Genomic DNA, 15,894 nt, shown 5'->3' with positions numbered 1-15,894 from the left:
AATATGATTTAATGGTTTATCTTTTTCGACCAATAGGTGGCGCTGTGACCAAATTGATGTGGTGAGGTGACAATGACGCATGCAAAGTTATATATGGCAATATGCCCAAGCATTGCAGAGATACAGCCTCAGAGTCGTTGGCATGGTCTGAAGATGATACGATTCGATTTCGGTGAAAATCGGACCAGCGGTCCAGAAGGAGTTTGAAAAAGTAGGTTTTTAAAGAAAATCAAAATGGCGGACAGGAAGTTCGGCCGACTGACAAAATTGGTGTCTGTGTTGTGGGCATGACCCAAGGAATCTCTTAAGATCGGTTTAACAATAGGCTAATTTAATCAGTAGTTATTAGCATTTTTTTGGAAATTTCATTATTACTTTTGACTATAAGGTGGCGCTGCCCCAAAACTTTTTGAGTACGCCCAAAATTGGGTATCGTATGACTCAGACCATGCTACACCGAATCTAAGGCTACGTTTACACGTAAAAAATAAACAGACATTTCACCCTCTCCGTTTTCAAAAATAACATCGTGCACACCTGTCAGTTTTCAGAAAAGTGTTTGTTTACACGCACTCGTGTATATGCCGTCAAGAGCATGCCAAACCTGTAGGTGGCAGTGTAACGAGAGGCTCAAGCCCACGTTAGCCAATCGAACGAATCAATTCATTAGTAGAAAACACCGTTTTCTCAGTTTACATGCAAACGTGCAAATTAAGTTTTCCAAAATCTCCACTCTGGCCGGAGTTTTTAGAAAGAATCGTTTTCAGAGGCGAATTCTCCGTTGGCGAGTATAAGAAGGGCACAAACGAAGGGAAATGTCTCCGTTTTTCAAAATAACCGTGTACGTGTAAACGGGGCCTCAAAAAGCCTTTTTTGTTTTTTTTTGGGCCACACCATTTAAAAGTTATAAACAAAAAGAGACATTTTTCATATGTGCTGACCACTAGGTGGCACTGTCCCGAAACTGTGCATGTCGCCTCAGGTCATGGTTTTCAGAACACACACCAAGTTTGGTCAGAATACGCTAAAGCGGTGTGGAGATATAGCCTCACGTTCACTTTTGCGGGATCTTCATCAAATTAATTTGCGCGTTTGACGAATCAATATTAGCATAAACGTAAGTGCAACTTTGAACAGTTGGTGGCGCTAGAGGGATTGAGTTAGAGGCTCCAAATCTGCTATGCTGACCGTTCAGACTGTCCTCTGTCTGTGTGCCAAATCTCACAACTTTCCTGTAAGCTTATGGGCTGCCATAGATTTCCAGAGGGGAAGAATAAGAAGAAACAGAAGAAGGAGAAGAAGAAGAACGCCGACGGATACAATAGGTGCCTTGGCTCCTAATTCATTTTAAATGTAATAATTAATCACATATACAAGTCTTATTTCAATTAATTTATTATCCATAACAAGTTCATTGACTAAATTCTGTTTTTATTACCTATACGTTTATTAAGTGCTGCACATATTCAGATCACATGACCTTCCACAACGGCCACATAACGGCCACACTCACACCTTGTCCCGTCCAAACTGGCACATGAAATCACAGATGTACTCTATTTATAAATGAAACTCAAGGAAAGCAAATCCTGTGGGAATAGTGCTTAAAGTGTTAGTTCACCCAAGAAATCCGTCATCATTTACTCTCACGCCGTTCCAAATCCGTAAGACTTTTTTTCATCTTGGTAACACAGATGAAGATATTTTTAATGAAATCTGAGAGATTTTTCTGTCCCTCTATTAAAAGTCAATTCACCCACAACTTTCATAAAGATATCCCACAATTATTTGAGAGTTAAAGGGGTCATATAATGGTACATGCACTTTTACAAGTTGAAATGTGTGTTGGCAGTGCCTGTACACAACCATCATATAATGATAAAAATCCATCCAGTGTTTTGGTTTTAATCTCCTTATATGTTTTCCCCTCTCAAATCGAGCCGTTCGACCGTGTGACGTCACACGCTCGGAAGCCCCTCCCACGAGTGTTGATTGACAGCAGCGTTTCAACACAGACCCGCCCTGAGCGAGCGTCATCATAGTCCGCTATTGTTGATACGCTGGAGCAGAATGGCGTCTAAGCGATTGTGGTGTTCTGTTCTTGGGTGTAATAACGAACACAGTCATTGTGATGTTCCTAAATCCGAACCGCTGAAGTTTTGTTTTCGATGGGAATATTCCCCACGAGCAACGTCAATGCTTTCATGTTTGCGCGAATCATTTCTCAGCAGACTGCTTTATAAACGAGGGTCAGTATGAGCTAGTTTTGCTAAGAAGCTGCTCCTGAAAAAAGAATCGGTACCAGCTATTCGTGTTCCTGCTGAATCTCCAGAAGAACTGAGTGTAAAGTTTTATTAACCTTTATATTAATCTTCGCAAATCGTGAAAAAAGTTGTTCATGACCAGTTCTGTAACATCAATCTGTCAATGAACTAACGTATACATCAGTAAACACACAGCGTTCGTATCTCACTACTCTACCCTGCCAAGAGTGCATACAAAGATAGATCAAAGTGACATTACGTTAACCAACCATTCAGAAACGTCCTGTTCGAGCCTTAACTGTCGAACTTCTTTGCGGCCGCCATCTTGTTTTCCGGGTCCGACTCCGGTTCAAACTGATACGGTTGCACAGATGTGTCCTCAGAGACTCCCGCTGCCATTCTTTCTCCAAAATATCCCCTCAACTGTTGTCAAGGCAACACTTCACGTGCGTTGTGCAAAACGCCCACAGAACAGAGGGGCGGAGTCAGCGAAGCTCATTATCATTTAAAGGCACAAGCACTGAAACGGCGCGCTGAAAACAGCTGTTTTTGACCAGGTAAAATTAGTGTTTTCTTACAATACTAATGACAATTTTTAATCAAAGTATATTACAAATGTTTTATTTAGACCCTAAAGAATCATATTAACTTGTATAAAAATGGCATTATATGACCCCTTTAAATCCAAGTCTTCATCAGAGATGGTTAGACACATGTGAGAGTCCGGCTCTCGTGTTGAGGCAGACACACATGTCCACAGCTGTACCTGCAGGGAGAAGGTGAGCTCCAGGTCTGTCTCCATCAGCCCGCTGGGGGGGAGCATGTACTCATTCGACCTCAGGATGCGTTTCGAGCCCTGAGAGCATGGACAGACATGTATTCTCATTAAACATCACTTCCGAAACTCCTGCGAATCAAAGCAAATAAACCCACGCAATGAATGTGACGTCACTAAACACTGTCTGATGCTTGCAAATTGAAATGTTGTCCGTGTGGTTCGACAGCGAAAGCATCAAACAAGACAGAAAATGAGTCAGTCACACTGAATGTGTTGAATCATTTCAGTTACTGTGCGTTTGGCTTCTCTGCACATCTGACAGGCGAGTCACGATACGGGCTGTCATGCTAACACGAGGTGATATAAATGTAAAAATCTCGGGACTCTAAATGCTCTATAAAGGAAAGAGGCTCTAAATTGGAAACAGAAAAAGTGAGTTTTTGACCGCAGTTTATAATGGGAGACACAGTCAATCTGGATACTGTTTTGGTCTTTTTAGTTTTGTTCGTTGTTGTTGTAGTGAACTTTCTGTATACCAGTGAACAATAAAAGCAAACGCCCCTTGAAGCCGTGATTTACAGTGAGTGTAGAGCAGCTGAGGGCCGTTGTTAGCTACGACGCGGAGCGCCTAAAACCCCTTAAGCTGTTCTAAATCCACTGTAAATCACGGCTCCAAGGGGCTTATTGCTTTTATAAAATGGTTACTCCATAAAATTATTCATTGTAATATTTATTTTATTCACAAAATAAACACCAGCAACAAAAAATATAACGTTATATAACACATTTATTCAATGTAGTTCCAGAGAGGTTGCTAAGCAACACATGCAGCAACAAAGCATCACACACGTCAGTTGCGCAGTAACACTAATGTAATGCGCTCACAGGTGTGTGTGTGTGTGTGTGTGTGTGTGTAACACTAATGTAATGCGGTCACATGTGTGTGTGTGTGTGTGTGTGTGTGTGTGTAACACTAATGTAATGCGGTCACAGGTCTGTGTGTGTGTGTGTGTGTAACACTAATGTAATGCGCTCACAGGTGTGTGTGTGTGTGTGTGTGTGTGTAACACTAATGTAATGCGGTCACAGGTCTGTGTGTGTGTGTGTGTAACACTAATGTAATGCGGTCACAGGTGTGTGTGTGTAACACTAAAGTAATGCGGTCACAGGTCTGTCTGTGTGTGTGTGTGTGTGTGTGTGTGTGTAACACTAATGTAATGCGGTCACATGTGTGTGTGTGTGTGTGTGTGTAACACTAATGTAATGCGGTCACAGGTCTGTGTGTGAGTGTGTGTAACACTAATGTAATGCGGTCACAGGTATGTGTGTGTAACACTAATGTAATGCGCTCACAGGTGTGTGTGTGTGTGTGTGTGTGTGTGTGTGTAAAACTAATGTAATGCGATGCGGTCACAGGTGTGTCTGTGTGTGTGTGTGCGTGTAACACTAATGTAATACGATGCGGTCACAGGTGTGTGTGTGTGTGTGTGTGTGTGTGTGTGTGTGTAACACTAATGTAATGCGATGCGGTCACAGGTGTGTCTGTGTGTGTGTGTGTAACACTAATGTAATACGATGCGGTCACAGGTGTGTGTGTGTGTGTGCGTGTGTGTGTAAAACTAATGTAATGCGATGCGGTCACAGGTGTGTGTGTGTGTGTGTGTGTGTGTGTGTAACACTAATGTAATGGGATGCGGTCACAGGTGTGTCTGTGTGTGTAACACTAATGTAATGCAATGCGGTCACAGGTGTGTGTGTGTGTGTGTGTGTGTGTAACACTAATGGAATGCGGTCTCAGGTGTGTGTGTGTGTGTGTGTGTGTGACACTAATGTAATGCGGTCTCAGGTGTGTGTGTGTGTGACACTAATGTAATGCGGTCACAGGTGTGTGTGTGTGTGTGTGTGTGTGTGTGTGTGTGTGACACTAATGTAATGCGGTCACAGGTGTGTGTGTGTAACACTAATGTAATGCGATGCGGTCACAGGTGTGTGTGTGTGTGTGTGTGTGTGTGTGTAACACTAATGTAATGCGGTCACAGGTGTGTGTGTGTAACACTAATGTAATGCGGTCACAGGTGTGTGTGTGTGTGTGTGTGTGTGTGTGTGTAACACTAATGTAATGCGGACGCGGCTCAACCAATCAGAATCAAGGACCGGAACTCTCTGTTTTATAATGAATAATTGACCACGATAGGCAAATGTAACGTTCGGCAAACTACTTCTCGATGTTGTTTGTCGCTGGTTCAGACGACATCTTGTATAAATACAAACCGATTTGAAATTGAAAGTGATTTTTCAGTAGTCTCTTATTTTTGGCAGGCACTAAATTTAGTAGAGGCTATTCCCAAATCTGTGCCCATGCGCAGAAATAAAGGCCGCGATAAACATACGGCGAAGTTATTTATCGTTCTTCGCCTAGGGGTAAAAAGAAGTTTGAAATATGTGACTAGCGCTATACTGTGAACATCCCGATGAAGATGAATATGTGCTGCGCGCTTTCCTCTAAATAACAACATAACAACTTTTCCAGAAAGTCGAGCCGTTTTGAACCCCTGAAACGAACTCCAAACAAACTTGGTTTTGGCCTGATTTCGTGCGAAATGACGTCACATCAATTCATCCTTCAGTTGATCCTTCATACATCCATCCATCAAGGTTTCTCTGTAAAAGCACATTCAACCCGTCGAAGGGAAAGAGACAGAGAAAGTGTCTCACTGCACTAACAAGCTCTGAATGAAAAGTAAAAGCGCGCTGAGTGTGCTTGTGTCGGGAGAGTCGTGAACGCTGAAGCCTTCAAAGTGTGGATTCAAGCGGACACTTTAGGGAGCAGAAGAGGAGAGATAATGAGATGTCTGTCAGAAACCTATCTTCAGGCCTTTTGATGAGCAGCCATTATTTTAATCACCGAGGCAAAGCTTAGGGAGAATAACAAAAGCTTTATTTCAGTGTCTGAAGAACCCGTTCAAAATCTTCAATGATCCATCAGGAGGAGATGTGGGGGCGAAACAAGTGCACTTCATGTTCCCTAAGAGGATGTGCGCTAATCCTCACTGAATGAGGGACACAATCCTTTCCTATTGGGAATTAAATGTAAAGATTCACCCACAGACTGCTCTAAATATCACTGACACTCGTTCCTGGTCTCGTTTGCATTGTGACATTATTTTCATGAAAATTTGTACCTGAACATTAATGTATTGCATATGGTTTTTAACCTCTTGATTTTGTCATCATTCTTGTATTCGCATCACTGTAATACTGTAATAATTCCTGTAGTAGCCTACCTTGATATATAAATAATAGGGCTGTCAAAGTTAATGTGTTAATACATGCGATTGTTATGTCTTTGAACATCCATGGCCTGAGGAAAGACCTCTACACAATAAAAGCATAATCATTTTTAAAACATTTATCATGTTTAGAAACATTTGAATTGACTGATAACCAAAATAAATACTTCACATACTTTAAATAATTCTAACAAATTAAATTGTAATGATTCCGTTTCATTGCAGTAATGTAAGGGAAATATTAGGGAAGGATTTGTGTAAAAATCCTGTAAATGTCCCAATTAAAAAATCTTTATCATTCCAAAAAGAGTTTTAATTAAAAAAAATTCTTACAGTGCACTGATTATTCTCAAACATTTTTTTTTTTTTATTATTCACTTTTAGGTTTTCATTTTAAGTATTGCATGTAAGATTCACACCATGGCAGCCCTACCAGGACATTTTGGTCCAATTTTCATGTAAATGTTAATTAAAATGGTTATCGCACCAAAAATGATTGGCCTTAAAGTTGAAAAATCTCCCCTTAACCCATCGATAAAAATGTCATCAACAACAACAACAACAACAACAACAACAACAACAACGTCACTGTAATATTACCAAAGTGAATTTTGATTTGTCCTTTCTGTCTTGCGTATATTTAACCGTTTCAGTCTTTATACGGCAAAGATAGTGTTGCATTACATTTTAATTCTCATGCAAAAGAAAACAGTGTCATGACAACACTAATAATGCTATTTACCTCAAATCTAGTAATACATATAATATCTGTGAGACGCTTATATATATATATATATATATATATATATATATATATATATATATATATATATATATATACGTATATATAGTAGTGGTCAAAAGCGATGTCCGAAGGTTATATCTTATTTTAATGACCCTACAAGTTTGGTTAAACCATCAAAATATGAGGAAAATATTTCCTTTTTTGAAAAAAATATTTTAAATATGAGGGAAGACAAAAAAAAAACTTAAAGATATTTATCTGACAAAAATATTTGGCAAAAAATGCATTGAAAAACAAAAAGTTCGCAGGAAAAAGCATACATTGACTACATCATAATCAGTTATTAATATTTTGATGATTTTCTCTTGTTTTAGCATAATTTCTTTAAATGACAGCTTGGCCAAAAATGATGTCGCACAATTTGTCATGTTTCATTGCATTATTATCACAAACAATTGACTCCAAACACAACTACAAAATCTGTTATTAATATTTGAATAAAGGGTGAAATTGTCAGTTTTCCTAGGCCACTACTGTATATTTCTCTTTGGAAACTGTCAAAGCTTTACAAAAGTACCAAACACAAGCAGTGTGACCAAAGCGACCTATGTGGAATGCCGAGGGCCTCCAAGTGCTCTGAAATTACCCTCTCAATATATCCCACAATGCACTTCTCCCCCCCAACTGCCATCTTATTGCGTTAGATCCCATCTTCCCACTGAGCAAGCTGTCGCCTTGGCAACAGCTCAGTTACCACGGTGTCTTGTGTAAAGCTCAGAGCCCGTGTGATACCAAACGCAGAGTCACAACACACACACACACACACAGAGAGATGCGGCCCGTTTACCTGTATCTTGACAGCGATGACGACAGAACTGAGCTCGCGGTCCAACTCTTTCAGAACGATCAACTTCTTCAGGGTCAGACTGCACAACCTGAGAGAGACAGAGAGACAGAGAGAGAGAGAGACAGGAATATTAGGTGCCATTAGTCTTCATGTGTGAATCACTCGTGTAGGACACCAGTCCCGAACTCAGTCTGACTAACTCCAGAGGTTGCTCACATGCTCTTTTAAATGTGGATGCTCCTAAACTGACAAGTGCCTCACAGGAAACAAACAGGGGGAATATAGTCAAAGTTTTGATTGATTATGTGGTAAAGAAACGGGGCAAAATAATAATCGTTTGATAATACAAACATAATAAAGAAATAGTCTATGGAATCTAATTGGGTTGTCAAATGTACCGGTACCAGTCGGTACTAAAAAAAGTACTACAGAGTAGTGATGTAGTACTCGAGTCCGGTCTCGAGACCGATTTCTGCTTTCTCGGACTCGTCTCGTCTCGACTCGGACTCGACCCTTCAAAGACTCGGTCTTGACTCGGACTCGACCCTTCAAAGACTCGGTCTCGGCTCGGACTCGACTGTATTTGAAAACCAACGGACTCGGTCTCGACTCGGACTCGACCCTTCAAAGACTCGCTCTTGACTCGGACTCGACCCTTCAAAGACTCGTTCTTGACTCGGACTCGACCCTTCAAAGACTCGGTCTCGACTCGGACTCGACTGTATTTGAAAACCAACGGACTCGGTCTTGACTCGGACTCGACCCTTCAAAGACTCGGTCTCGACTCGGACTCGACCCTTCAAAGACTCGGTCTCGACTCGGACTCGACTGTATTTGAAAACCAACGGACTCGGTCTCGACTCGGTCTCGACCCTTCAAAGACTCGGTCTCAACTCGGACTCGACCCTTCAAAGACTCGGTCTTGACTCGGACTCGACCCTTCAAAGACTCGGTCTCGACTCGGACTCGACTGTATTTGAAAACCAACGGACTCGGTCTCAACTCGGACTCGACCCTTCAAAGACTCGTTCTTGACTCGGACTCGACCCTTCAAAGACTCGGTCTCAACTCGGACTCGACCCTTCAAAGACTCGGTCTCGACTTGGACTCGACTGTATTTGAAAACCAACGGACTCGGTCTTGACTCGGACTCAACCCTTCAAAGACTCGTTCTTGACTCGGACTCGACCCTTCAAAGACTCGGTCTCGACTCGGACTCGACTGTATTTGAAAACCAACGGACTCGGTCTCGACTCGGACTCGACCCTTCAAAGACTCGTTCTTGACTCGGACTCGACCCTTCAAAGACTCGGTCTCAAGTCGGACTCGACCCTTCAAAGACTCGGTCTCGACTTGGACTTGACTGTATTTGAAAACCAACGGACTCGGTCTCGACTCGGACTCAACCCTTCAAAGACTCGTTCTTGACTCGGACTCGACCCTTCAAAGACTCTGTCTTGACTCGGACTCGACTGTATTTGAAAACCAACGGACTCGTTCTCGACTCGGACTCGACCCTTCAAAGACCCGGTCTCGACTCGGACTCGACTGTATTTGAAAACCAACGGACTCGGTCTCGACTCGGACTCGACCCTTCAAAGACTCGGTCTTGACTCGGACTCGACCCTTCAAAGACTCTGTCTCGACTCGGACTCGAATGTATTTGAAAACCAACGGACTCGGTCTCGACTCGGACTCAACCCTTCAAAGACTCGTTCTTGACTCGGACTCGACCCTTCAAAGACTCTGTCTTGACTCGGACTCGACTGTATTTGAAAACCAACGGACTCGGTCTCGACTCGGACTCGACCCTTTAAAGACTCGGTCTTGACTCGGACTCGACCCTTCAAAGACTCGGTCTTGACTCAAGACTCGACTGTATTTGAAAACCAACGGACTCGGTCTCGACTCGGACTCGACCCTTCAAAGACTCGGTCTTGACTCGGACTCGACCCTTCAAAGACTCGGTCTTGACTCGGACTCGACCCTTCAAAGACTCGGTCTTGACTCGGACTCGACCCTTCAAAGACTCGGTCTCGACTCAGACTCGACCCTTCAAAGACTCGGTCTCGACTCGGACTCGACTGTATTTGAAAACCAACGGACTCGGTCTCGACTCGGACTCGACCCTTCAAAAACTCGCTCTTGACTCGGACTCGACCCTTCAAAGACTCGTTCTTGACTCGGACTCGACCCTTTAAAGACTCGGTCTTGACTCAGACTCGACTGTATTTGAAAACCAACGGACTCGGTCTCGACTCGGACTCGACCCTTCAAAGACTCGGTCTTGACTCGGACTCGACTGTATTTGAAAACCAACGGACTCGGTCTCGACTCGGACTCGACCCTTCAAAGACTCGGTCTTGACTCGGACTCGACTGTACTTGAAAACCAACGGACTCGGTCTCGACTCGGACTCGACCCTTCAAAGACTTGTTCTTGACTCGGACTCGACCCTTCAAAGACTCGGTCTTGACTCAGACTCGACTGTATTTGAAAACCAACGGACTCGGTCTTGACTCGGACTCGACCCTTCAAAGACTCGGTCTTGACTCGGACTCGACTGTATTTGAAAACCAACGGACTCGGTCTTGACTCGGACTCGACCCTTCAAAGACTCGGTCTTGACTCGGACTCGACTGTACTTGAAAACCAACGGACTCGGTCTCGACTCGGACTCGACCCTTCAAAGACTCTGTCTCGACTCGGACTCGACTGTATTTGAAAACCAACGGACTCGGTCTCGACTCGGACTCGACCCTTTAAAGACTCGGTCTTGACTCGGACTCGGCATAGGCGGTCTCGTCCCTATCACTACTACCGAGTACCGGATATATTCGGCACCACGCTGCTCTCAAGCACTCTCATTCCTGTTTGTTTGAGCGCTCTCTGAGCATCAAAGGTTTCTATTTACATCGTGTTTTTACAAGCATTGTAGCCAATCACAATCATATCTGTTGAGCGCATGAACCCAACGGCCAATCAGAGGCGCTAGTCAGTCAGAATCCGCTTAACACCGGTAAAAACTCACAAGCTCGCGAACCTTTTCATTATAACCAACAGTGTAAACATGACGTATATAAGAGATTCATTGCACAATTAAAACAGCTTTTTCTATCATAATCCACTTCCCCCAGGAACTAGGGACCCTGTGGTGGGACTCGGTGTGTTTCGACGGCAGGGACCAGGGTCTGAATGAAGGTCCTGGTAAAATGTCCCCCTCAGAAAGTCCCTGCTCACGAGGCAATACTGTTTCAAAGTTCAGCAACTTTCGGGGGTGGGACTTGGGGGCTGAACTTGCTGATTGGTTGAGTCCACGCAGCATTTTATTTCAACCACCATTTGGTGCAGTGAGAGTTGTTTGCTATTCGAATCAAAACAAGGGAGTTTAAAAAATATGACTGATGGACGGACGACGAGCTTCAGCCCAGCAAGCAATTTTGTGTTATTAAAGACGTCTAATAGCCGTCCATACACACATCTAGCACATCTAACACACAGCACAGACGTCTAGGCTAAAACAAGGCGAAATTTCTTCTACATAAATGACCCATTTTAAATACACATTCATCTTTCCAGAGGTGAAGTATCCCTTTAAGTTGATTATTTAAAAAATAAAAAGGTTATTCCAACTACTTTAAGCGTAACTGAGTGGTGTGCCTGGAAGCAATTCATCTCAACAGTTTCAGTTCAGATTAGCACATGCTAAATGTAACTTATTTACCATGCAAATTTAATAAACAGGTAAGCTATTATTTGCCATTAGCATTAGCATCAATCTTATGGTCAATAGTGTTAACTTTCATATCGCCACCAACTATGACTTCAGCACAAAGGTAACCACAAAAACTGCAGCATAACAGAAACTCAAGGTTAAGATTTTTTCCCTTTACTTAAACAACACTTCATTTAAAACATTTATTCTCTTTATTAATTCCTATGCAAAGCATGCTGGGAACTAGAAATCCACTGTCTGATTTTCAAAGTTATCAAGATGATTTCATTACTACAACTTATTGCAGAAATTTAACTCTGAGAGAAGGAGCCATTAACTTAATTTCAGTTTTAATAACACACAATATTAAGTTGATGTAATGATCAAATGTATATAATGAATAGATGGCCTGAGTGTCTTTTTAGATCGTAGAGTCATAGAAATGACAAACTTCACCTTCAACTGAGTTTTTATCTGCCAAACACCAGTCGGTCTGTCTGTGTGGAGGACTCAGGAGTTAAACAAACATGAACTTCTCATTCTTCTGTAACTCTCTCCCGCCATAACGAGCATTTAACTGGATCAATAAAGCCTCAGGCCAGACAGGAAGTTGAGCCCTCCACATCCTGTGACATCATCACGTCCTCAGGTCAGAAACACAGGAGGCTGCCACTGAAACTCACATTATTTTCTGAATCATTTGATTTATTCCTCAGGTTTGTTGAAATATCAAAATGTGTTCTTGTGTCGCCCTTAACATTTCTGGAAATGAAAACGCAAGATTTGAAAGGAGCCTTTGAACTTCGAATATGACTTTCATGCTTGATATTTCTTCACCTTCATGTTCCAGTAACACCACACACACACACACACACACACACACACACACACACACACACACACACACACACACACACACACACACACACACACACACACACACACACACACACACACACACACACACACACACACACACACACACACACACACACACACACACACACACACACACCTCTATTTCTTCTCTGTCCTGTATGACTCACCGTCTCTGAGGACTGAAATATCTCACTCTTCATTTTCTCTCTCTGTATTTTCACTCCTTCCCTCTCTGTAAACCCAGCTTTGGTCTCTAACTCTAAGACACACAGCCACACACTAATCTCACTTGCCAAGTCTTACGTTACAGACTCACACTCACACAAGCCACACTTTACGTGTTATAGTGTGTGGTGATGTCACTAAAGTTGTCATTCTCCCTATCATTTCATTTTTTGCCCATTGTCCACTTATATCTACAACAAACAGTCATACGAGTATTTTTCCATAACCATGTCCACCCTCGCCAAGACCTTACGAAGTAAACAGGCTGTTTTTGCTACTGTGCCTTTAAGAATTTTATATGTAAATGAGCTCTGTTATGATTGGCTCACTTCTTCACAAGTAAAATGAGCAGTAGCTCATGCTATGATCAAGTTGTGATGTTTTAACATTTTGTTTCTAGTCGAATAAAAGGCAAATTAAGTTGTTTTATTAGCCTCGTATTGCACCCTACCTTCGTTATGTAGACGTTGTGATGTTTAAACAATAAAGTTTTCGTTTTTTAGTCAAATTTCCATCTTCTCTGTGATCTTTATAATTAAACAGACTGTTTATGCTACTGCACCTTTAAGATTGTACATGTAAATGAGCCGTGCTGTGATTGGCTAACCTCTTCACAGGTGAAATGAGCCGTAGCACATGCCATAAAGTTTTTGTGTTTTTTCAGTTTCAACTAGATTTGAACATTTTGAATCAGAGCAAGATGAATCACGGGTTGAAATTTGAAACTCAGCATTAGAGGTTTGTTCATTACATATTTACATTAAGCTGCAGGTCAGCTCTTTCATGCCCAGTTTGAGCCCTTTAACTGGACGTGCGGCTCAGCTGGTGTTCATTCGGAGAACAGAAGCGTTTCTGCTGGGTCAGCTCAAACTGCAGCTATTCAGCGCTGGCCACTGAAAGGCCCTGGAACGGCCCGCACATTCCTAGCCGGAGATCATGGGAAAAAACACAAACAGAGGCGCATTCACTGTTCTGGCTCCGTCTCTCAGGATCCAGTGTCAGTCTTACATAAGACCCTGACCACTGCTGATCCAGCATCTCCTCAGGACAACACCCCAGAGTCCCAGGACTAGGAACAGTGTGATGAATCACCTGTGACCCCAAACACCAAAAAACTGTGTTAGTGTCTCTTTAAATAAGAAGTTCGACAGAATATCTCGTTTTTTGAATATCGTAAAAATGAGACATCATGCAAGCGGACGTACTTGTAATCGTTTATATAATGATTTGTCAATGGCTCTGAGGTCAGAGTGAACTTTTGAATGCATGAACTGTAGCTAAACATGTCCACTGCATTTAACCTCTGACCTCTCTATTTGCATCTCATTTACATAAACATTTGTTGTACAGGAAATGCTGACACACAAACAACACCAGCACCTCACACACTCTCGAATTTACTGTTATACACACATGCACACAGAAATGACCAAAACATCCAAGGCTGCATTTATCAAAGATACAGTAATACTGTGAAATATTACTACAATTTAAAATAATTTGAATATATAGTAGAGTGTAATTTATTCCTGTGAAAGCTGTATTTCAGCATCATTACTCCAGTCTACAGTTGTCACATGATCCTTCAGAAATCACTCTAATATGAGGATTTGCTGCTCAAGAAACATTTATGATTATTCTAAGTGTTTAAAAACTGTTGAGATGCTTCATATTTTTGTAGATTCAGGATTAACTGATGAATAGAAAGTTCAAAAGAACAGCATTTATTTGAAATAGAAGTTACGGTCGCTTTTGGTTAATTTAATGCGCCCTTATTGAATAAAAGTATTAATACTATTTTTTTTTACTTACTGACCTCAAACTTTTGAACAAAGTTATTGTAAGGCCTTTCATTTATTAAAAATGTTTTGTATTGCAGCATTTTACTAAAATGGAGTAAAAAAAAATAGAACCTTGTTATAATATCCAAATAATAGCATTACAAAAACGTACAAATATGTTTTATGGGAATTTTAGAGAGAAAAAAAAGGTTAATTGTCAAAAATGCTAACTTAAAATGTATTTATGCAATATAGTATTCTTTTTTTCTATTTATTAGTTTCTTTATCTAATAAAAAAAAATCCACTTCACCGTAATGCTATATATTCTATAATATTTTCTTTCTGTGAAGCAGTAAACCCAGTTTGGCGGCGTTGGCGAGTGACTGGTTGAGTCGGGGATCGGGATTGGTCTAATCTGGACTCACTCTTGGCATGAGCAGAAACAGGTTGAGGAGGATGATGATGATTCCCGACTGTAAGAAGCTTATCGGAGATGGTGTGAGCGCGGCACACGGGGCCAGACGCCACACACACTGCCTTCCGTCGGGAGTGTTATAACACACGGTGTGTTTCCCCTCAGTCAACAGGGGATTGTGCATGTCAGACGTGGAGGTTGTTGTGATTGTAAATCCGTCATGATAAATAGCCGTCTTAAAACAGTATCATTCTGTACCTGACCAACAATCTGTTCAGCAAACAACACAGCCTGTGTGTGTGTGTGTGTGTGTTTAAGACCCTGATTATGAGCGTAATCTCGGCACACCTTGAGGTCACGCATGTGAAAATACAGATCGACATGCATTCACGACTACAAACACAAATCTATATCAGCCATCAAAAACACCTTGTTCCTTTGTTTGTGCGCGTTATGCCACAGGATATGAATTATGTAATCGCAAAGTGTGGGCTGAAGGTTATACAGAATGTATTGCAGGCGCAAGGTATCATTTTAAAAGACGAAGAGCCTCATTTATGAAACATGAGCAAATTAATTTCTGTGTAAATTGTTCATAAACTCAGAGAAACTTCTAAAGCAACCAAATAATGTTAGTAAAATGTAAAAATATTATAAACATATTTATGGCAAGTCAAAATTGCATAATGCAATGCAGTATAAAGTGGTACTCAAAAAGGATTCGGTTTCTCTAAACCCCTCTTTTCAGAGAGCCTTCTCTGATTGGTCAGATGGCCCAGTCTGTTGTGATTGGTCTACTCTGCTCTGATTGGTCAGATGACTCAGTCTGTTGTGATTGGTCTACTCTGCTCTGATTGGTCAGATGGCCCAGTCTGTTGCGATTAGCCTACTCTGCTCTGATTGGTCAGATGGCCCAGTCTGTTGTGATTGGTCTACTCTGCTCTGATTGGTCAG

The 15,894-nt window shown here is 41.8% G+C and overlaps 1 protein-coding gene across 4 annotated transcripts in view; it reads right to left on the bottom strand.

Annotated features, from left to right (window-relative positions):
• The window catches only part of si:ch211-126j24.1 (phosphofurin acidic cluster sorting protein 2), an 81,457-nt gene that overhangs the window by 46,485 nt on the left and 19,078 nt on the right, over positions 1–15,894 (bottom strand). For all 4 annotated transcript variants that reach the window (XM_056267848.1, XM_056267849.1, XM_056267850.1 and 1 more), the window contains exons 2-3: positions 7,925–8,012; positions 3,031–3,120 (exon numbers count right to left, since the gene is read on the bottom strand). In XM_056267848.1, coding sequence (XP_056123823.1) covers positions 3,031–3,120; positions 7,925–8,012 — 178 coding nt within the window. The remainder of the gene's footprint in view (positions 1–3,030; positions 3,121–7,924; positions 8,013–15,894) is intronic.

This window comes from Rhinichthys klamathensis, unplaced genomic scaffold, assembly GCF_029890125.1.
Source record: "Rhinichthys klamathensis goyatoka isolate OS25496 unplaced genomic scaffold, OSU_Roscu_1.1 h1tg000264l_1, whole genome shotgun sequence".
Classification (NCBI taxonomy): Eukaryota; Metazoa; Chordata; class Actinopteri; order Cypriniformes; family Leuciscidae; genus Rhinichthys; species Rhinichthys klamathensis.
This window is presented reverse-complemented; position numbering and strand designations above follow the sequence as displayed.